At 45.0% G+C, this 24177-nt stretch overlaps 1 protein-coding gene across 1 annotated transcript in view; it reads left to right on the forward strand.

Moving 5' to 3' along the window:
- SYN2 (synapsin II) overlaps positions 1-12170 on the forward strand; it is a 188165-nt gene extending 175995 nt beyond the window's left edge. The window contains exons 11-13 of the mRNA XM_011952319.1: positions 3469-3529; positions 7522-7765; positions 10635-12170. Coding sequence (XP_011807709.1) covers positions 3469-3529; positions 7522-7765; positions 10635-10770 — 441 coding nt within the window. The 3' untranslated portion in view covers positions 10771-12170. The remainder of the gene's footprint in view (positions 1-3468; positions 3530-7521; positions 7766-10634) is intronic.
- Positions 12171-24177: the final 12007 nt, after the last annotated feature.

Below are 24177 nucleotides of genomic sequence, written 5' to 3' on the forward strand. Positions count from 1 at the left end.
CCCCTTGTCAAGACACAGACATACCTCCAGCTGTATCCGATTTTTGGCAGCATCATTACAGTCTGACACCCTCTGAGCCTGTTGTCACTCTGTAAACCCAAGGTTGTCTGCAGTTTATTTATTTATATATTTTTTTGAGACGGGGTCTCACTCTGTTGCCTAGGCTGGAATGCGGTGGCGTGATCCTGGCTCACTGCAGCATCCACCTCCCAGGCTCAAGCTATCCTCTTGCCTCAGCCTTCTGGGTAGCTGGGACTATAAGCACATGCCACCATACCCACCTAATTTTTGTATTTTTTGCAGAGACAGTGTTTCATCATGTTATCCAGGCTGGTCTCGAACTCCTGGGCTCAGTGATCCGCGCATCTCAGCCTCCCACAGTGTTGGGATTACAGGCGTGAGCTGCGCCCAGCTGGGTTTTTTCTTATGCTACTATAAGGTCATTTATTCCCCTTCCATTTTGTGTACAGCTAGGCACAAGCACTGAACTTCACATTCTTACCTGTTTGAATCAATCCAACTTCCTGAGCAAAACTCTGCCTCTCAGTCTGGCCATGAGTTCCTGCTGCTGTGGGCTGGCTCCATGCCAGACTTTGGCAGTGACGCCAGAGTGGCCAGACTTCTGTGGAATTCGGCATCCCAAGATGCTCTGGGTGACTGGAAACAGATCCCATGGTAGCCAAGCCCCACAGGGAATAGGCCCGGAGACCCTAGCTGACAGCAGGCTTGTGGGTGGAGCCAGGGAGTCTCAGCCTGGCAAGGGACAGTCCTTGGGAACTCTCCTCCCCACCTCCTGTAGCCCCTGAGAAGTCTTCCATACACAAACTCAGTGGAGCCGGGGCCAAGAGAAGCTTCCTAGGCGCCACCAAGGGTGGCCAAAGCATATTCCCAGGCTCCAGCCCAAAGGACTGCCTCCGGGAGCTCTTCCTCTGAAGCCTGGAGAAGGGCACTTCTGGGCTTAGTTCATTCGTGGGTGTCTTACATATATATTTCCATGGCTGAGGAAAGACAAGGCTAGCCCGCATGGTATGATCACCCCTGTGAGCTCATCCTGTGTCTGGAGTTCTGCCATTAAAGCTTAATCTATGGGATTTAAAATGTTTTCTTGGAATCACAGTTTCACAGGATTGGAAGGAACCTTAGCATTCATCCAGTCAATCTCATATTTAAAGAAGGAATATTATCTATGATGTCTTTGTCAGGTCATTCACTACCCACTATGTGAACACATACATCTACCTCCCAAAACAGCCTATCTCACTGTCTTTGCAAAAGAAAGTTCTTCTTGTAAGTGAAAGTCTGCCTAGACCTTTTTTGCCCACTGGCCCTGGTTCTGCTCTCATGCCACATAGTTTTCTGTAACCCTCTCTGGGAGGAGAACATCGTCAGCTGCTCTTGGCCAGCATTTGAGATGATGCACTGGGACCCTTCAGTGGCACCGGATGTGAGGCCCGAGGGGAGGGACCAGCGATAGCCAGTCCAGCAGCTTCACAAACTGTGACTTTTTCTGTCCTTCACCTAAGTATCTGTCTCTGACCATGAGAGGCTGTGATGTTGAAGGCATGGGCCAGACTAGCGAATGAACAGTAGAGAATCAGGCCTGGACTGAGCAGCTGTTTATGACATAAAGGAGGGAGAAGGCTAGAAAGGGTGAGCCCAGCCATGCTGAAGCAATCAGGAGTGCTGATGAAATAGTGTCTACCTCATACAGTGAGGTACAGAGAGAGAGTGCACAATAGTGCACCCATGTTACTTGGAACACAGTAAGCACTCCATAAATGTCAGCTCTAGATGATTTAGAGAAGTTAAGAGACACAACTAGAAAAAAGGTTTAGGAGGATAATAGGTAACCCCAGAGAAGACAGATTGGAAAGAAAGAGATGAAAGAATTAGGAGACTCATCTAGCAAGAAATGATAAAGGCCTGACTAAAGTTAGTCAAGGGAAGATGGTGACTCAGACACCAGGAGGGAAAAGTGGAGGAGTCCTGAAGGCTGATGGGGAGTGGTTTCCAGCTGGGTTCCCAGGTGTGGGTATTGCAGTGTCAGGCTCAGACTGTGCCTTATGGATCCCAAGAAGGTCCCCAGAAGAGGAGAAAGGAAGTAGTGTTCTCACTGTGACTTGTGGGGGATTGGGGGTTATGATAGAATGGGGCACTCTCTGATGTGGTGGCACTGAGGACATTTCAAAGGCCCCCTCCTGGTTACGATCCCAAATCCTCTCAGTAGAACAGTTCCAAGTAATGCGGTTAAAAGACTGTGATACTGAGAAGGTAACACTTCCCTGGCAGTGGAGCTGAAAACAGGCTGTAATAGGCAGGGAGATAAATAGCCAGAATGGGATGCCCAAGGGAAATGGGGAACAGGAGGAGGAGCAGCTTTAATGTGGGAGTAGGGCTGAGGGGCACGTCAAAAGGGGAGAGGAGCACTAAAGGGGAAGTGGGTGCTCACTGAGGACATGCTTGTGTTCAGCCACCGCCTTGCCTTGGAAGCCCCTCATTGACATCACCATCAGCACACTTGGCAGGCTTTAGGGTTCACAGAGCATTTCCCTTGTGCTGAACTCAGACTCCAAACGTTCACTGCCTCTAATACAAACGTTAGACAAACTAAGTCGCACAGGTCTTTGATCCCGTCAGGGCATAATCAGAATCACGGCTGGGAGAGGGAGCATGGGATCGGAGCCATGCTGTTGGGTAAAGTGTAATCATGCTGTTTGGGAGGAAAAACAGCCTGGCCTTGAGCGCTGTTACAAACATTAATGTCTTATTCCTTCCCTCTAAGGTAAGGAGGGGCCTGGGAAACAAATGACAACCCCTTTCTTCAGGTTCCTCCCTTCGGGAGTTCTCAGCCGAGTCCAAAGAGTGGATCTGATTCCCTGAGTCAGCCCCAGAACTGATCCCACTCCGGAGTTAACTCCAGATGAGAAGTGAGCCAAGCCTAGGCTAGTCACTAGGTCCAGCTGGGCGTGGGCATGTGCACACATACACTCCTCCCCCTGCCTTCCTGCTCACCTGCCCCTAGAGCCACCTGTAGTCCAACCCTGTCTCTGGGGTTTGGCATTGGCCCTCCCTTTCCTTTAGAAAGCCAGGCCTGTACGTAGGAGTGGTAGCTGGACATGGGCAGGCACCAGAAAACCAGAAAAGAAACCAGGTGGTGCTAGAGGACGCAAAGCTTCTAGAAAGAATGAGTCTAAATGGAGGAAAATGAAAAAGGGGTTGAAGAGGTCTCAAGCATTGTTACCAGAATGGCTCCAAGCCCCAGACTCCCCACACTGTCCCAGCAATACCTGAGGCCGAGGGTCCCCTTTAAGGTGTTTCTGGAGCAGCAGAAGCCTATGGCCAGATCCCACTGGATCCCACCAGGTCCCACTGGATTCCACTCTGGCCTTGCCATGGAGCCACGTGGTTTCTCTTTGGAATTCAGTGGCTTGGAGTTTTGTTTTTATCTCTTGCATTTTTGTCTTCCAGAGCGGAACACTTAAGGATGCGGACTCAAGCAAGACCCCACCTCAGCGGCCACCCCCTCAAGGTTGTTTACAGTATATTCTCGACTGTAATGGCATTGCAGTAGGGCCAAAACAAGTCCAAGCTTCTTAAAATGATTGGTAGTTAATTTTTCAAAGCAGAAATTTTAAGCCAAAAACAAAAGAAAGGAAAGCGGGGCGGGGAAAACAGACCCTCCCACTGGTGCCGTTGCTGCGTTCTTTCAATGCTGACTGGACTGTGTTTTTCCTATGCAGTGTCAGCTCCTCTGTCTGGTTGTTTACCTGTTCCTGTTCGTGCTTGTAATGCTCACTTATGTTTTCTCTGTATAACTTGTGATTCCAGGGCTGTTTGTCAACAGTGTACAAAAGAATTGTCCCTCTCCCAAGTCCAGTGTGACTCTATCTTCTGGGTGGTTTAATAGTGTTTTTAAAAGTAATATATAATGTGGGTTGAAATGGGAGTAGGGGGGTGGACAGGGGAGAAATGGAAACCACAAAAAGAAAACCTAACTCCTCTCCTTCTCCCCCCAAGCTCAGATAAAATCCCCCACCCCCAACTTTACCTCCACCAGTGTGCTTGGGATCTTCAATGAACTGTGCTTTTCTCTTTCTTTCTGCATGACTATTGTAACTTAGATAGAACATTAAGAGATTTTCAAGATCAAACTGCCATAGCTTCATCCACTGAATTTAAGGCATCCACCTTTTTCTCCATTTGCTAAAATTTGGTGCAGTTTGAGTTTATGTGAATAGGCTGGCTGTGCCTGTAGAGCTCTTGTGTTTTTAGTGATGACATGAAATACAAAGAAATTTCCAGGAATGTGTTCTGTATTTTACATCCCAGTGTACCCTTCATTTTATTATTAAGTAATTAGCTATGAGATTTTTATAAAATGGGGCCGCTGATGTGCAATATCAAAGTGAACCTGTGAGTATTTTGTGTGTGTTGATCTCAGTTGTTTCTTCATTGTTGCTGTTTCTGGATCAGCCATGTGTGCGCTTGTGTGGACCTGAGGCTGCTTTGTGTTCCCAAAGCTTGACCTGTGTACAGAGATAATTCCTTGGCAATGCTGGACATAGAATGCAGGGAGCTGCTTAAGGTCTGTCAAGGATTTGTCCATTCTGCTCTTGGCCTCTCCTGAGGCATCGTAATGGGAGACCAAATCAAAAACGTCCCATGTTACTTCAGTGGGTACACTGCCTCCAGAACCCTGAGGTTGACTCCTGCTTCAGTTCTCAGCTGTTTACCAGAGCCCTCCAGGGTTCAGAGATTGAGGAGCTTTCTCTTTCCTGGGAGGAACTGTCTCAGATTTAGCTTGTGTGTGTTTTGGACAGAGGCTTCATAGTGGTGCCTCTTGAGGAACCCTCACCAGTTTGTTCTTTTCCCTCTGACAAGCAGCACCTGAGCAGATGCTGAGACAGTTCATTAAACCAAGTCTCAGCTTCAGTGCCTCATCTTGCCATCTCCTGGCCAGGCTGGGAACGGGCACCAAGCAGCCGCCTCTAACACCATGGTCCATGGGAATTCATGCCAGCAGCTTGCCTTTGAGAAGAAATGCTACTGGCCCTACTTTTACATTCCCTTCCACCTCTATATTGACATGTCACCGTTCTGTACTCCCAGATCTGAGAAGGAACTAGTGTTGGTGGTTTGTAACAAGAGTTACATGTCTAGGGGCTTGTGCCTTGGTTTTCCTTTGATTGCTGGTAAATTGAGGCCACAGAGAAATGCATTGAGTGTGAATGTTGTCATCTGTAATCCCTCCCTCAGCTGATGATGGTAGTTCATCTGTTGTAAATATACACATATATGCATATTTGCACTTCCAGATGGGTTGCATAAGAATCAAGTCCTTAAATACCTCCCAATCTGATGAAATGATAGAAAAGAATAAAGTAACATTTCCCAGAATGGAGGAATACATTATTTTATTTTATCTTATATTTTTGTCCAAGTAATGAGCTGATGGTGGTATTGCTTCTCTGCATGTTATCAGTGTGTACATCCGGTGCTTTTCATGTGTCATTGTGAGCCACAAATGCAAAGTTACCATATGAATTCAGTCAGGCTACAGGATGGTGTCAGCCAAGGTCTTTCAGGTGGGGGAGAAATTGGTTAGGGCTCCCACTGCCAAATGCAAGCAGATAGCATAACCTGACTGTTATGTGCCCTCAGGCAGCATGCTTAGGGACAACTCTGTGGCCTGGGGGACATCTGTGTCACAGTATAGGATTGTCGTTCAGGTGTTTTGTACCTATTTCTTTCCTGACGTTGTCCCCTTTTTTTGTACTGATCCAACTGGGAGAACCTCAGCCAATGCTGGACGTGTGATTGAAGTACCTCTCTTTTGTGACTCTTGTACAGCTTAAAGTGCAATAAAGGAAAAGTTATATCTGTCTTCAGTGTTAAGTTGTAAAGTTTCTGGCTATCCAAGTATCTGCACAAATGGGAAAGCACTCAGGTTTCTGGTGGAAGAGACTGAGCTATTAACCTGTATTACTTTACAGGAAAATGCTAATACAAGTGATGCCAAACTTTGGAAATGGCAAAAGCTGGTTAATGTGAAATATCTGCTAGTCTATCGTCTTCACTAGTTATTTGATTTGAATTTGGAGCTTCTTAAACCTGCAGAACTCCATTTACTTATGTATGTGTTTATTTATCTGTAACTAACTCTGGTATTATTTGGTTAGATGATAAAGGGTATTCTGTGCCCTGTAGTGGGGAACTGAGCGGATAGGCATGGGTGCACAGTGGCATAGACATACAGTTCTGCCTCTCCAGAGGGCACGGATATTCTGGTATTTCTTAAAAACTAAGTGATAATACAACTAGCTGGTGCTGAGTTTCTGTAAGTCCACTCCCTCCAGCAGGCCCCTGGATGTGAACTGTGGGATTGAGGCTGAGAGACTGGACCTCCCAGGGCAGTTGGGCATCATTTCCACTAGTCAGTAGGTGCTAATGGGGATGGCTTTTGATTTCTAAGTGTTGGGACCCTCCTCAGCAAACTCTAGGCAGTCTGGTACCACCTTAATGCCTATCAGCTCCCAGAGGAAGGAGGACCTTTTTCCTCTCCAGACCACCAGATGGTTTTGTGTTTCATGCTGGGAGGAGGGTGTGCTGTTCCTTTTTAGAGGGGCTTTTATTTGCCAAATGGCACCCACAACATCCCCAGGGGAGAGTGGGGTTTGGATGTCTAGAGAATTCTACCACACATGCCTGAGAGGTTCATCCTGCTAGAGCCCCTGAGGATAGTACTGAGAGGCAAAACAGTGCCTGGAAGAATGGATTTCTCCTGGTTGTGGGCATGAGTTAATGCTAAAATTAAGCCCTGGTGGGGCATGGTGGGCCTGGTAATCAGACCCATGCAGGCTTGGAGCAGGACCAAGGGCAGCTCCATAAAACAACATAAGTCAGTGACCATCAGGGTGATCTTAAGGTATGAAATGCTTTTTGAAGAACTTGCTCGACCCTGTTATCTTTGAACCACTACCCCTCAAAAGACAACTAAGACCGGGGTTTACACTTTTTAAAGTTTTATTGTTGGGAAAACCAAGGCCCAGGGAAGTTTGGTAACTTGCTCAGGGAGTCACTGGTAGACTATTTCTGAGATCCAGTGCTCTCTCCACCGCCCTCTCCTGTATCTGCCATGTGGAACTTGAGACTTCCCAGTAAACCCTGGAGCAGGGTGGTGTGTGCCTGAGGCATCTCTAGGGAGGAAGAGTGAGGACCCTGCATTCTAGGGCCCTCTGTGAGAGCGTGTACCTCTGACAGGGTCACTCGCCCCTGGTTCCTCCTTGTCCTGCTGACTTCTGCTGTGGCTGAGTCGCTGCGTTTCTGAGGAGGAGCACTTAGTAGCTATGTACAAGGATAGCTAACCAAGGACCCCCTTTGGGGCCCTTCAGAGACTCTGGCTTCTTGGCATAGAGCTTATCCTTTTGGTAATTAACTAACCACACCCTTTGAGATGTAGATTCTAATAAGGAAACATTTTTATATGGTTAAATTATGAAGTTTTTCTTGTACTGAACCTAGGGGGCCCTGGGCAACCCCAAGGAATGCAGCCCCCAGGCAAGGTGCTGCCTCCACGCCGGCTCCCCCCTGGACCATCACTGCCACCTTCCTCCTCTTCCTCCTCCTCTTCCTTCTCCTCGGCTCCTCAGCGGCCGGGCGGCCCCACCACCCACGGAGATGCACCCTCCAGCAGCAGCTCCCTGGCAGAGGCCCAGCCACCCCTGGCTGCTCCACCACAGAAGCCCCAGCCTCACCCACAGCTCAAGTAAGAGACAACTCAGCAGCTCCTCCCTTCCCCCCTCCCGCCCTCCTTGTGGGCCTTGGGCCTCAGAGCTGCTAGAAATCACCTTCAACGAGGTCTCCTCCTACAGATATTTTGTGGTGGGATTTTTTTGGCTTTTTTTTTTTTTTTTTGGTTTGTGTGTGTGTGTGTTTGGTTAGAGGAATGGTTAGCGTTCACTGGAGAAGGGAGGAAAGAGGGAAGTGAAAGTCTAAAGTTTAGTTAGAAATTCAACCCCCTTCCCTTTCTTCCTGGGAAGTGGCAATATGGCAGAGTCATCGTCCCTTCTCTAGTCTTGTACTAGCTTAAGGTTTTGGTTTATTTTAAACCCTGTCTCCCACTCTTTTTTTCCAGTCCTTTTCTTTGTGTGTTTCTTTCCTTGTAAAAAAAATTTTTTTAATCTTTCTGCCTCTGACTCACAGTTCAGAGTATGCAATCAGTAAGCCTGCCCAGAATGAAAAGAGGGAATTAGTTAAATCCATTTCAACATTTTACCTTCAGCTCTGTCCAAAGGAAGTCAGTTTCTGGTGTGAGCAGCAGAGGAGTTCCCAGGCAGAGACGCTGAGGACCTCCATCCTCTTGGGTTCCCTCACACCCAGCAGTCTCCCTAGAAGCCCCTCCACACTGCCCTGCTGCACAGGACCCCTGGAAGCAGCAGAGCTGTCCTTGGAAGGGACAGCACCTGGATGTGGACGATGGTCAGTTCTGCCCTGTCTCCCACAGAGGTCTCTGATTGCTTGCAGTGTCCCCAGCAGACTTCTGTCACCACCTTCAGCACAGACAGCTGTAGCCTTAAGGGTTTGGTAAGGGGATGGTAGTGACACACCCCTGCTTCTCAGAGTGAGGTGATGGGCAACAAATGACTGTTCAGGGAGGGAGAAAAGGAGGCTGGAGAATTCTGGAGTTGAAATGAGCCACTAGGAGATCATGTAGTCATTGCAGATGAGAAAACTTTGCTCAAAGAAATTTGATTTTTTTTTTTTTTTTCTCGAAGGCAAGCTACTCCTCTAATTAGTGGCAGAGCCAAGGTTGCGGGGCTCGGGTGTCCAGATGGTCACTTTCTCTGGGTCTTCAGTCTGGCGTGATGGAAGGGGCATCACCCACTCTTCCTCCCCAGCTCTGGCCAGTGGCACCTCTTGCCTGCCGCGTAATGTCCCTTCAGCCCAGCTATTTACTGCCTGCTGACTTTTTTTTAATCCCTCCTGCCTTCTCGCTAGCCAACTCTAGCCTCCGCGTGAGGGCAGATCCTTGGATTGTCACTGCCTCTGGGCTGAAGCTGTTGAATAGAGCCAGCCTCTGATGACAAGCTGGAGGCTCTTCCCCTGTACTCTCTGCCTGTGTGGGCTGAGGAGTGCCCCTACTCCCAGAGGCCAGCGTGTTGGGTCTCGTTCCCAGCCCTAATGAAAGGCAGGGTGTCTGTTCACCATCACTGCAGGCGGAGAGAGACTGCTCACAGTTCTGTGGAAGGGAGTTTCTCCTGAGCTGCACCCAGCATTTAAGGGAGGGCAGAGAGTCCCAAGACACCAGGAGAAGAGTTCTAGAGTCAGAAAGCAGCTGAATTGAGAGCCAGTGGGAGTCAAGAAGGAGAAAAGCTGGGCCGGTGGAGAAGCCAGACCTCATGTCCTCTCCTGGAGTGCAGGCTGGGCCTCCCCATGGCCTTGTGCTTCATGGTTTTTCTCTGTGAACCTCTAGTCTCTCAAGGGGAAAACAGGCCCCTAAAAAGTGTGTAGTTTGGATTTTCTCATTAGAAATCTCCCTAAGAAACTTGTAAAGGCCTGATATATATCTCTTTTGCCACTGGACACCCTGAACCCCACAGACCTCATATTAGCGCTCCTCTGAGGAGGGTTGCAAGGGTGGTTACTACATCCATTTTAAGAATAGGGAAATTGCTGGGTGTGGTGGCTTACACCTGTAATCCTAGCACTTTGGGAGGCAGAGGCTGGTGGATCATGAGGTCAGGAGTTCAAGACCAGCCTGGCCAAGTGAAACCCCATCTTTACTAAAAATACAAAATTTAGCTGGGCATGGTGGCGAGCGTCTGTAATCCCAGCTACTCAGGAGGCTGAGGCAGTAGAATTGCTTGAACTCAGGAGGCGGAGGTTGCAGTGAGCCAAGATCGCACTACTGCACTCCAGCCTTTGCAACAGAGAGAGATTCTGTCTCAAAACAAACAAACAAACAAAGAACAGGGAAATTGAAGCATTGGAGTTTTGGGCCAAGCCAGTATATTCTTTTGGAATCAGAGAAGAGATCAGAATAGAAAGAGCCAAAAGTGCGTAGAGATCTTCATTTTACCAAACTTCACAGATGAGAACCCAAGACACAGAGAGGCACATGGCTTGCCTCCAGTTAGGAGGGATTGAGTGGCAGAATGAGACTTTGGCCCAGGTCTTCTGATCTGGCTCTACCAGTTGACAGCTGATAGAGAAGAGAGTGCCAGAGTCACAGGCCCATTGTGACTTTTTTTCATCAGAGAAGTAATGTGAGATTCCTAGGTTAGTTTTTACCAAGTTGGGATCTCTGAAATTTAGCCCTCGGGCATTTTGGATTAAATTAAAGAAGCAGTCTTTGAGTCACCTCTTCCTCCTCTTTCCCTTATTTCTTTTTTTCCCTTCTCCCTTGTTCCCATACTGTCCCCACCCTTTCTATTCTAGTAGCACTGAAGATGAGGAAGTAGCCTAGGGATCTCCCAGGGTCTTGGTAGCATGGCCACTTCTGGCTTTATCCTCCATCACCCTGGTCTTCCCGGGGAGGGAGTGGGGGTTCTAGTTGTGTATCCTCACGTCATCGTCCTTCCCTGCCTTGCTGGGAACACCACCCTCTCACATTCTCTCTGGTTTTTATCTTCAAGCAAGTCGCAGTCCCTGACAAATGCCTTCAGCTTCTCTGAGTCCTCCTTCTTCCGGTCTTCAGCCAATGAGGATGAAGCCAAAGCGGAGACCATCCGGAGCTTGAGGAAGTCCTTTGCCAGCCTCTTTTCAGATTAGCTCTTCAGACACACGGGGCACCCCTGGCCCAACCGGGAAAGGCATCTAAGACATTCACCAACAACAGTCAGCCAGCTTGGTGGTGATGTCCCATGACCTTGATGTGTGTGGTCCCTTCCTCTGCTCTGGTGTGCTAAGTGATGTTGTGCAGCCCAGAAAGGACCATGTGACAGTCTCAGGGCAGGTGCCTACCCAGTAAGGGGTACCTGGCATCAGAGAGGAAAGAGCTGCTTCCCTGTAGTCACGAGAGCTTCCTTCTGAAGTCATCGTTTGCTATAAGTTTAGTGGCCTTATTGTGACAGCGCCATCATGTCTTATTCTTCCCCGTGAAACCAGGATCAATCGTGAACTCCTGACAGCTTAACGTAGCTCAGTTGCAGTGCTAAGCATGCCCTGCCCCCATTCAGTGATACTTGTTTGGGAAGTGTATACTTCCCCAAAAGTACTCTTGGCCCTAAGTTTTGGGAACTTTCCCCATCCTGGATCCCTTGTCATACCTGTGTTACTGTTTAAAGCACACCCACCCAACTTACAAGATCTTAGGCTGCTGTGGTGGTAAAGCACCTTGAGTCTGCTGATATTCGGGAGAACAAGGATCTGCAGTTTCCCCTTTTCTTCCCTCTGAAGAGTGGTTCTTATGTGCAATCTGCAGTAACCTTGAACTCCAGAGCTGCACTATAGAGGAGAATGCATGCCACTATGACAGCAGTATGCCAAGCTTTGTGTTCATCTCCTAATAAATGTTAAGACCTTTGGTGTAATAAAAGCGGCAGCATTCACCAACATTTGATTCAGCCATGAGGTCTTGACCCGTTGGCCACCCTTTAGGCTGAGAGAGCGTCCATGAGGTGTGTGTGTGCTTGAGTGTAGGGAGTGAAAAATCTAGGTGTGTGAAGCTGTTTGTGTCAGTTTGTGTGTGTGACTGCAGGTGTACATGTGTTTGTAAGTGTTTGAGAATGTGTCTGTCCTTTACATGCCACTTCTGGGCCTCCTGACACCTCCCCAGTGAATCTGTCTCCTCCAAGACACCTAGCCTTCCTTCAGCAACTCAGCATTTCTACCTACATTATGGACTTTGTAACCTTTCAAATAAGCACAGAACCCTTGCTCTCGGAGGAGTCAATTTAGACTCACTTGCCTGGTCTGTCATCAAGCTCCTCAGCTGAGGCCCACATGGTGGTCCCAATGAGGCCGGACCAACCTGCTCTGATAACCAGGCTCCCACGGATCCCAACGAAGCCATCCTAAAGAGGCCTGCAATTGAGGGTGGGCTCTGAGGGATTTCACTCTGGCTGCTTCATGACTCCCCGATATTCAAGTATATTTTCCCAAAGACCACGGATGCTGTGAAGATAAACACTACATCTGCACTGATAAAAAAAAAAAACCATATGTTAAAATGTTAATATCTGAATGTTAATGAGTATCTAGATAATTTCCTACACGTGACACCCATCCTACTAACTCAACAAGATAACACTCCTCCAAATGCCACTGTCTTGTTAACTTCTCCTCATGGACAGTAGATGCTGCAAGGTCAGAGAATGAATTTCTCCGATACCAGGGTCTCCTTTCTTACTCATTCTCTGTTTTCACAGTTTGAGGATTGAGAACCGTACCCTCTTCTTACACTTAGAAAACAAAGTAGAACTTCCCATTGAGTGACACCTGGGAGGTGACAGCCCTCCTCCCACAACACACAACTAAAGAACAAACCAAACAAGCATGGGGTACCTGGGCGCAAGGCAATTGATCTTTAGAGTTCCTTCTATTTCCAGATGTAGGGGAGGCAGATGTCCTGTTACTTTCTGTGGCTGGGCCTGAAAGTTAAGCATGCATAAGACAGATGAACGGGATAAACGTATACACATTTTATTTAATATTTTTATGTGTACGTGAGAATCTTCATAAGGAAAATGAAGGCCCAAGCTGTTAAGCCCACAACTTGTATACCATTTTAAATAAAGAATGATAAATTGTGATGATATGACAAAACAAAGGGGTCTGAGCTAGTCAGCCAGTAAATTGTGGGAAAGTAGGAAATATATGGGAGAAACTAATGGGAGAGAAGGGTTACAAATTTTAGTAAGGTTTTGTCTGTGGAGATTCATCTCAGTGTCAATTCCCTGTCTCTGGTGATAAGAATGTTTGTTCCATTCTTCCTTTTGGGGAAGAGGCACCCTTCCGACAAGAAGTTTTAGTCCTGCTTCAGGCAGGAACGGGGAGGTCAGAAAATCTTTCCTGCATCTGTTGTTCTGTTGCCTTCAGCTCAATGTAAACTGTTGAGCTGAATAAACAATAAAGTGGCATATTTTGAAGTGGCATACTCTGACCGCCTTCACAAACCAAGAGTCTGCCACTAGCCATTGCTTGTATCCCCTGATTCCAAATATGTTTTAAGAGAAGTCATTTGTTTAGTCAAAACATTTCTTGAGCACTTATGATAAACATAAACATTGTGATGGATTCATAGGAATATTTGCTGACACTTCCATAGTCAGGCACTATTCTAAATACTTAATGCACATCAACTTATGTATTCCTTATAATAAGCCTATATGGTAGGTACTGTTATTATTTTATAAATGAGAAATGGAGGCACATCAAGGTCAATAACTCACTCAGGGTCACTCAGCTGGACAGGTGGTAGAGCTAGGATTTGAACCTAAGCAGTGCAGCAGCAGAACTCATGGCCTGAGCTACTTTGCCATATTACTTTAATCTAGCAGAGTCAACAAGACGATTGTATTAAATTTTACATAGTGTGATAAGAGGTGCACACAACAATTTACTGCATATCCACCTTTTTTCTTTACCTTCTCTCGCCATCCCCTGGCCCCAGGGAAAGAAGGAGTGGGAGAAAGTTAGGAAATCTGTGACCAGTGTTGACCCCTTGTCCTAAAACTATGAGTAACATACACAATGTTTCTTATTCTGATAGAATATAATTCTGGTTCTTAAAAAATTACTCATTCTTCTTCATGTGATGTCAGACCAAAAACCACAAGTGGCTTATTTAGAAAATGAGTCAGCCTGGAAATGCTGCAGTGACAAAAAGGAGAGGCATTTACCATAGGTCAGGCAGCACCCTGGTCTGAAGGACATATGGATTCTCTCCAGCCCTTAGTAATGGGGTGGGGCTGGGGGTGGGGAAGTTCCATTCAGAAACAGCCTTCTTACTACTTAAAAAAAGACAGCCCCAGAGACTGGGAAATTGGCTATTTACAACCATCAATAAATATTCAGTGAATACTGTGATAAAAATATCTGCAGCTAAGATCTCTGAAAGGCTGGTTGCAGTCTTCTACAAATCTTGAAGCCTTGTCTGTAGGCCAGCTTTGACCACTGTGCAACTACCTCTGCAGTTTATGGGGATTGCCTACCTATGTCTTCACCCCACATTAGTAAAGGTGGAAAGCCTCATCCCTGCCCACATGGAACTTGTCATCTTCTCGGGCCAAGATAAATTAATTCTGTCCTTTATTGATTTGTTCACAACCCCTTATTTTACTTAGCCCCATAAATTTTATGAGAGGAATATAAAAATGAATTAAGCAAGGATTTGGCCCTCACCAAGTTTATTGCCCAGTAGGGAAGATGTGTAAATATAAAGAAGAAAGTGTAATGCATTAAGTCAAATGCAGTCAAAATGTTAGTTTGGGAAAAAAAAAAAAGCTTGATAGGTATTGGTGAGGATATGAGAAGCAGAAGGAAGTCTTACACGTTGCTAATGGGGGGTGTGTTGGTACTGCCATTTCAGGGAACAATTTGGCAATCATGCATAAACCCTGTGACTCAGCAATTCCATTTCTGGACATTTACTCTAGAGAACCTCTTGCACATGTACATAAGAAACCAAGTAAAAGAATATTGGTCGCAGCACTGTTTGTACAAAGAATGGAAATAACCACCTCTCGTGGGGAATTAAAACATATTGTGGTTTACTCATAAATTGGAATACTGTGTAGGAGTTAAATAAAATATATGAGGAATGCAGATGAGTTCAGGTAAGATATGGAAGGAGAATGAATAAGATGTAAAATGGACCACAAGCAGCATATGCTGTTGCAGTGGGGCAAGCTGCTAGCTCCGGTGCTCAGAGAAGACTGCACCCTGGAGGTGAGCTGTGCTCAGCCCACAGGACAGGAGGCACGCCACCTGCCGGGACTGGGCTTTGTGCACAGAATTCAGTCACTGAGTTTTACAGCTGGAAGTTGCATCTAGCTGCATCAAGGCCCAGGCAACTTAAGGAGTTTGCCAAGGTCAAAAAGGGAGTTAGTAATAGAAGCAAATGAGTCTCAACCCTAAGTGTCAGGTGGGCCATTGGGGACATCGCCTTTCCTGAAATAAATGAAATGGGTTTCATATTCGGGGGTCCTCCAGGGAGGGAGAGACTTAAGGAATCATTTCACAGAGGCCAGGAGACAAAGGGAAGAGACAGTGTTGCCTAGTGGAAAGAGTCTGGGTTTTGGAATCAAACTGAGTTTAAATCCAGGCTCTGCTAGTTATTGGCTAATTGATTATGTAGTTTAACTTTTCTGTGTCTCAATTTTCTCACTGAGAAAATTTCTCATTGTTCTCATTGAGAACAATGCTTCCTTTCCAAGGAGGTTGTCTTAAGAATTAAACAAGCTGATAGAGTGTTCCTAACAGTGGTTGGCATGTGAGATCACAAGAAACCCTCTCTGTCACATAGAAAACCTGTGTTAAGTCCCAAACCCCCTTTTCCCAGGACTCCTCCAGGAGCAGCCAAACAAATGCCAAACATACCTTAATCCTGCTCCTGCAACCAGGGGAGCCTCTAGGGCAATTTCAGCCCATCCGATGCCTTTTCCTAGGGTTATGGCTCCTTTTAGTTGTATTAGCTAAACTGAGTTGAGAGTGGACATCTGGGAAGGCCTGTGCTGTGCCAAGCCATTGCACTAGCAATAAACACACAACAGACACACACGTACACACATGCACACACATTAAAAACTGTAGCTACAGAAATGACAACGCAAACCCCAGGTGACCACAGTGGATGCTTTTTTAAACACTGATACCATACCATCATTCCTACAGTGGTATGGTTTTCTTCAAAGCAATTCCTGTGGGGGATTATTTATTCCTACAAGGCTGCTGCTTATGTTCAGAACATAATTGCCTTCAGATCTGTAGTACATTATTTGAATTCCTGTAACTCTTGGAAGATCAGAAATTCTTTACCTGAAATCCAGGTATTTCCATGCATACTATACTGTGTATTGTGCATTTTGGCAGGCCCTCAACACACACACAAAAGTTTAAGAATCGTTGCTTTAGGGAGTAAATTTTGATTTAAAAAAAATTTAATTCTTTTGGAGTCAAATCCATTGATTAAGCTAGATAATATATACGGTCCAAAATGCAATGTGACTATAAGTTAATGAGAAGTGTTCTGTGGCTTACAAACTAGTTCTGAAGTAAATCCCAGAAAGGGGTCTCAGATCTGTTTTGAATAGTTTCTCTCTGAAATAAATGTATAGACCCGTCAAGGTTATCAGGTTTGAAAGAGAAGATGCATTCCAACAGGCAAATTCTGTTGTTTGTGGAAAATAAACAATTTATTACTGTCTAATTTGCAGGTTACAGGCTATGTTCAGAATAATGTTTTCTCCTCAAGTAATCATAACATTATTACTTACATTTGTATTTTACAGTTTATGTAGGACCTTGCAGTTTAAAGGGACTTTACAGTTTACAAACACTGATTCAGCTGTCATTTTGTGAAATTCTCACAATAGCCCCATGAAGCTATCCCTCATCGTAGGTGACTTCTGAGTGTCTGAACTGTGGGCTCACACTTGAATGGTACTTTTCCTCCTGTGGTACAAATTTCCTTGGACTTTAAGCCTGTTTATTGTAAACATGTAGAAAAATAATGCAACTAGTCATTCTCTCTGATTTATCCACCTCTTATTCAACACCCGATTACTCTGAGAACTTGCTTTCTATCTTGCTTGGATTTGATACAGTTAGACACACACTTGTGCTTGCCCACTGGTCTATATTTTCAGGACTCTTGTTTCATGGGCCCTACTCCCCAGCCTGCTACCTTTATCAAGGAGATAACCTTCCAGAAAGGGGAAGAGGGAACACCGGAGATAACCTGAGAGGGAGGAGAGCTGTTACCTGGCCCCACCTCATGTGTAAATGAATGCTCCCCAGGGAACCCCACCCCTTGGTCATTTTCAGCCACCTCCATATCCACATACATCTCTTCTGATAAGAATCTCCACCCTTCAGCTAACTCCTCCAGGCAGTTCACAGCAGAAAGCAGAAAGGTAGAGCCACCTGGGTGGATCAGGTTAAGTTCAGCAACCGCCTAACCCTACTTGTTTTAGATTCTCGGTCCTAGGGAAGGGAGATATTAGCTCTATTGGATTAGTGAGGGGACAACACAGGTTTAGACTTCTTGGATCCACTCTGGAACTCACTGGTAATGATAGAAAACTGTAAGACTAGGCCCAGAGGGGCTCAGCAAATCCTGACCTGTATATACCCAGAAGACCTCAAACCAGCCCCGGGACCTGAGTGTTGTAGGGAATGGACTAGAATGAATTTGGGATGCTCATTTACCTTCGGAGTTTCCCTTGGGCTCTAAAGACACTTTGGTTTGCATATTTCACATCAAAGCAGTGATACATTTCAATTTAAGATTAGTAGACAAGGCCAGTAGATTATTTCTTCTCAAGAACTATTCCTTTATTCTATCCCCATAGCTATTATTCTGGATTAGGGCCTTTATTCACACCTTTTATTGTGATAGCCTCCTAACTGGGCTCCCTGGCCTCATTCCCTTGCTTGTTTCTGCCAGGTACGCTTTTAAAATCTCTGATCGCATCATTCTCCTGGTCACAATCTTCCAGGGGATCCCCAGGCTTAACAAGTGAAACCTAAACTCCTTAACTTGGTATTTAAGGCCCTCTAGAGTCAAGACTCAATTTACCAGGAAGGCAGCGTATGGACTGGTTAAGTGTAAAGGCTTTGGGTTAGTTTCCGTACCGGTTCTATCACTTGCTAACTGTGTGACCTTGGCAAATGACTAAACTCTAAACCTCAGTTTCTCTCCTTTGAATGGTTTAATGATTTCATAGTTTCATTTCCAAGTTTGTTCTGTTGGGATCCGCTTTACCATTCTAAGGTGAGGAAATGGGTCCACAGCTAGTCTCAAGAAGAGGAAGTAACTCAGAGATTTATCAAGGTTCTAGGCCTGATTTTTAGGCTTCTGAAACTGGAGTTTGGCCATTAAACTAAGTTAATGGATCTACTGAGCATATACCCAACAGGATCTGTTTCCCTAAGTCTGCCATTTCAAAGGGCGTAACTATATGTAGAGAGACTAGATTTCTTATTTCTTTTTTTAAATTTATTTTACATTTAGTCAATAGACCATTAGTAGATAAGCCTTAAAACTTGTTGAATGAAAGGATGTCATCAACAGGAAAGATTGCGAATAGTTATATTATTGTTCCTAATTCCTTACTCTCCTCCATTCTCATAAGTGGATGATATCTCCCCACCCATTGCAAAGTGACCTGCTTCTCTGTTCCAAAGACACTGGGCTTAGTTATAGAACCTGCTTTGGCCAATGGCATGGAAACCAACAGAATTTACTCCATGAATGCCACCTCATTTGGTTCTCCCATTGACCTCAAAATGGTTAAACTGAGTCTCAGAATGGAGACAAGAACAACAGAACTGCAGGCAGTTGCAGCTGCCGGCATCTTAATGTGAGCGATAAATACATGTTTACGTTGTAAGAAATTGGCATTTTGGAGTTGTTTTCATAGTGCAGCTGACTGATACATATCAACAAAAAATGTGTTAAGAATAGGCCCTTCCTGGAGTTTTGCCTAGAGTGAGTGAGTCAAAAAACTAATTTTTAAACTGGCTATTGCAACACTGCAGGAAGATGGTTGAAAATTAAAGGAGACATTCAAATGAATGAGGGTAGTATGAAGAGAGGTGTAAAGTCTGTACTGGGAAGAGGAAATGGTGTTTCTTTGACTTTAAAATCTTTTGTATTTGTTTGTTACATTCTTCTCAGGCTTCCTAGACTATCTTTTTAAACCTTGGAGTTTGATTTCTCCCAGAAAAGGCACAACCTATGAACTGATTTCCAGTATTATTGGAAGATGAGATTGCTTCTAATAATTGATAAAGTTCTGTCAAGCACCTTACTTGAAAATAAACCTTTCTGTCAAAAAACAGTCTAGTGACATGGAAACCACTAGGCTTTCCCGATTATATCTGAAAATGTGGTTAGAGATAGATTCTTATACAATAAAACTTCATAAAGAGTGGCCACAGAAGAACATCTGCCTATGAATGATAGCATAGCCCAGCAGTGTTTTTTGTTTTGTTTTGTTTTGTTTTTTTACAAGACCTACTGAACCTTTCGGGGGGTAACTAAAACGTAATAGGAATGGACATGAGAGTATTTTAAAACAAACAAAATCCCAAAACCTGTATTTCTAACTTCTTGTAAACTGAGTCACTACTTCAGACCCTTTAATGCTGTTACTTTCAAAAGCAAATATTGCTTTTGTTTGCATCCCTTGACTATATCCTCATAATGTTCTTACTGCTCCCAGATTTGCATCCCCAATTATTTCCCAAAAGTTAGGCCAGATAAAGCCTAAAGACACTTTCATCATGGCACATCTCTAACTCGCATACCCAGAATAGCTCCTGCTGCCTAGAGCCTAAAAGCCAATCTATAGCTTATTGTCAAGGCATCTGCAAACAAAAACCAATGGTCTTAGCTGCCTACTACATCAATTCTCTTCTCCAGACTAGTGATCTACTCACTATTTCCCATATGTAACTTGTACTTTCCTGCCTACTTGCCTCTGCTCATGAGGTTAGAGATGTGTTCTTTCTTTCTTTTCTAAGAGCTTGTCCAAATTTCCCACCTTTTAAGCCCCCACTCCCAAGTTTCACCTGTGAAGCTTTCTCTGACCACAAAAGTACAAGGGATTAGGGTCCCATTGCTACCATAATGAACATGGGATGGAACAGGCTTTTTGGAACCCAATACTGCCTGACTTAAAGAAATCAAAGAACTAGCTGGGAATACTGGCTCACACCTGTAGTCCAAGCACCTTTGGTAGGTTGAAGCAGGAGGACCCCTTGAGGCCAGGAATTTGAGGCCAGCCTGGGCAACATAGCAAGACCCTGTCTCTCCCCCCAAAAAAATGCATTTTAAAGAAGTCAAAGAACCATAATTTATTATAACTTCTTAGGGGCTAAACAGATTGAGGAGAAGGCAAAAACTAAAACACCACACTCAAGTATTCTATGAAGCCAGATTCTGCTTCTAAAGTGCTAAACCGTCATTCATTAGAATCTAGGGACAAATACAAACACCAAAATCGCCTTTCTAAAGTAATGGCCATTGCTGAAGCATTTCTTTCAGAACCTGGAGACCCATTTAAGATTTTTGGGGTCTCAAAACATATGGAGAGTAAATCTTGAAAGGCAGGGGAATCCGTGCATTCTAGGAAATCTATAAACCATAAATATTAGTTTTAGCCCAATCATTTTAAAACTTTATTTTTTTATTTTATTTTATTTTTTGAGATGGACCCTCGCTCTGTTGCCAGGCTGGAGTGCAGTAGGGCGATCTCGGTTCACTGCAGTCTCGGCCTCCTGGGTTCAAGTGATTCTCCTGTCTCAGCCTCCCGAGTAGCTGAGTCTATAGGTGCACGCCACCACACCCAGCTAATTTTTGCATTTTTAGTAGAGATGGGGTTTCACCCTACTATGTTGGCCAGGATGGTCTCGTTCTCTTGACCTCGTGATCTGTCCTCAACCTCCCAAAGTGGTGGGATTACAGGCATGTTTTTTGTAATGAAACACTATTTTTTTTTTTTTTAATATTTTTACATGGAACCTTAACATGAAATGCAGGTTGTAGTCAATTTGTTCTGGTTAAATCGGGGCAACAGGTCAGGCACACCACTAGGTTAGTCTCTATGGTCCCTCTACCACACCTGATCCTTGCATCCCTTGAAAGGGAAGCTGAGTCTCTCAAAAACAATTTATTGCTGGACTACTCCAAAGCTCCTACTCAATCTACATCTCTGATGATTGTTTACCCAGGCTGTCTTTAAATGGAACCTTTCGGACTTCCTGCTTAGTTGAATCTAAGCTAAGGTTGCATTATAGCCATTACCAAAATGGAGAAATAGACACTGCTCAGGCTCACCTGGGATACACAGGGTAGGAACTCTGAACAGATAGGAGTATGTGCCATGCATGCCTAAGTTCCCAGCAAAGAGGGGAGAGGCTCCGTGTCAGCCTCTGGATCAGAGCCCACTGCCTGCAGCCCAGTGATGGCAGGCGGGAGGAGTTCCACAGAGAGCACCTTGGAAATGGGATTGGGCTCCTTGGCAGTATCTTTATTCCCTACAATTGCTTCAAGCCTCAGGGCTGCTGGCTGCTTGAGTTATCATTTTAATTAAAACATTTACCCTAAGTGACAGGATCAAGTTAATGGAAGGTTACAAAGACTAAGAGTAGAGAATATTAAGAATCTGTTTCATGGCTGGGCACCGTGGCTCATGCCTGTAATCCCAGCACTTTGGGAGGTCGAGGTGGGTGGATCACCTAAGGTCAGAAGTTCAAGACCAGCCTGGCCAACATGGTGAAACCCTGTCTCTACTAAAAATACAAAACTTAGCTGGGCGTGGTGGTTGCTGCCTGTAGTCCCAGCTACTCAGGAGGCTGAGGCAGGAGAATCGCTTGAACCCAGGAGGGGGAGGTTGCAGTGAGCCAAGATTGTGCCATTGCACTACAACCTGAGCGACAGAGACTCCTTCAAATAAAAAGAAATGTGTTTCATATGTTGCCATTTTATAGTCACCAGCACGCCTTCTAGGTCTCTCTTCTACCATGAAGTCCAAGACTTCAATACATGAGATCATCTAGGATCACAAAATACATGTATTGTTCCTTGCATGGAAAAAGGAGCTTAGAAATCACAGTAAAATACCGTCTCATACCAGTCAGAATGGCTATTATTAAAAAGTCAAGAAATAACAGATTCTGGTAAGGCAACAGAACAAAGGGAATGCTTATGCACTGTTGGTAGGGATGTAAATTAGTTCAGCCACTGTGGAAAGCAGTTTGAAAAATTCTCAGAGAACATAAAACAGAACTACCATTCAACCCAGCAATCCTATTATTGGATATATACCCAAAGGACTATAAATCATTCTATCAAAAAGACACATGCACTTGCATGTTCATTGCTGTGCTATTTGCGATAGCAAAGACATGGAACCAACCAAGGTGCCCATCATTAGTGGACTGGATAAGGAAAATGCGGTGCATATACACCATGGAATACTATGCAGCCATAAAAAAGAATGAAATCATGTCCTTTGCAGCAACGTAGATAAAGTTTGAGGCCATTATCCTCAGTGAATGAACATAGGAACAGAAAACCAAATACTACATGTACTCGCTTATAAGTGGGATCTAAACACTGAGCACACATGAACATAAATATGGGAACAATAAACGCTGTGGACTACTAGACAGGGGAGTAAGGAAGAGGGGCATGGGTTGAAAAAGTACCCATCAGGTACTATGCCCACTACTTAAGTGATAGGATTCATACAAACCTCGGTATCACACAATATGTCCACATAACAAACCTGGACATGTACCCCCTGTATCTAAAATAAAAGTTGAAATTTTTAAAAGGAAAGAAAAGAGAGCTTAAAAGTGAATAAGCATTTGAATGGCAATGTGAGATGAAAGATTCCTCATGCCAGGTTCCACATCCAAATGAACTGAAGATAAGTACTGTATGACAGATCATCATGGATGAACCTAGCAGGAAAATGTAATTTCCTGCTAGTGGTTTTCCAGAGCCTGTTGGTGTAAGCACAGGTAGGGCTAAAGGAACCCCTTAACCTAGGTTAGGTATTATTGAATTAAGTATTATTAAGCCTTCCGACAAGCCACCGACAAGCCACCAAGACCCCAGGGCTGTGAGATAGAGGGGTAGAGAGGAAGGCACAATCCTACATGAAAGAAAGGGATTCGTTAAAAAACAGTTTGTATTTAAATACAGTATGAAAGGAAGCATAAGACTTTACAGTCTATTGTGAGTAAGGGTGTGGCTGCTGTAGCCAAATTAGGAAAAAAACAAAACAACTAAAATTGTTTTTTATATGCATGTACCAGCCCGTGGGTGAAACACCAAAGGTGCCTGATGGGTGCGGGCATGTCAGAGCTAAGCACAGAAAAGAGTACTCCTGAGAAAACCCCTGCAGACCCTCACAACACAGAATCCTGCTGATCAAACTGAACCATGAAACAAACGCATCAACACAAGACCACTTTGCTTCCTCTGAATTATGCTGAAAGTGTAGAGCTATTCCGAATATAGATGATTTGTTATTTAATGGACAGCAGCAGGGTGCTCGCCTAGGTGGTTTCGTGTTGTCAGTGTATGAATCCGAGTCATTTGTGCTCCTTGCTGCACAGTTACCCTCGCTGGACATCAGCAGTGTATGACTTCTGCCCCCAACAGAACACAATGTAATGTGCCTTGAGGGAGATGAAGGGACACCAGGTGATGGCCCTGAAAGCAGGGGACTCTGGTTGATGACAGCCAGAACTGTATTCAGTCTCCCTCACTTTTGCCACCTCCACTTTATCCCAAACTCACGTCCTTTAAGAAGTTTTCTACCCAATTGGCTGAAGTCACTCCAATCCGCCCTGTAGTCAGTCCAGGTGCAAGGCACGGAGTGAAGACGTGTGCTTCCTCTGAGAGCTGTAAAATCTTTCCTAAGAGAGAAACAACTATTAAAATTTTTTTCTAATCTGCATGTATATTTAGAATAATAGAATCATAGAACTGGAAGGAATTTCAGACGGCATCTAACCCAAACCCACCTATCACAAACTTGGCATGGAGCTGTGCATGAGGCTTGCAAGGTACCTTCAGATTAAACAGTAAAACTTCATGCCTTCAAATCCTGTTCTTTCAAATTTTATAATATTGCATAAGAGGCACAGAAGGACAAAAAGAACAATAAGCCAATGTTATTTATTATATTAAAAGTATATTATCGGGGCGGAGCAAGATGGCCGAATAGGAACAGCTCCAGTCTCCAACTCCCAGCGTGAGCGACACAGAAGACCGGTGATTTCTGCATTTTCAACTGAGGTACTGGGGTCATCTCACTCGGGAGTGCCAGACAATCGGTGCTGGTCAGCTGCGGCAGCCTGACCAGTGAGAGCTGAAGCAGGGTGAGGCATCGTCTGACCTGGGAAGCGCAAGGGGGAAGGGAATCCCTTTTCCTAGCCAGGGGAACTGAGACACACAACACCTGGAAAATTGGGTAACTCCCACCCCAATACTGC

This window comes from Colobus angolensis, unplaced genomic scaffold, assembly GCF_000951035.1.
Source record: "Colobus angolensis palliatus isolate OR3802 unplaced genomic scaffold, Cang.pa_1.0 Scaffold34, whole genome shotgun sequence".
NCBI classification, from domain to species: Eukaryota; Metazoa; Chordata; class Mammalia; order Primates; family Cercopithecidae; genus Colobus; species Colobus angolensis.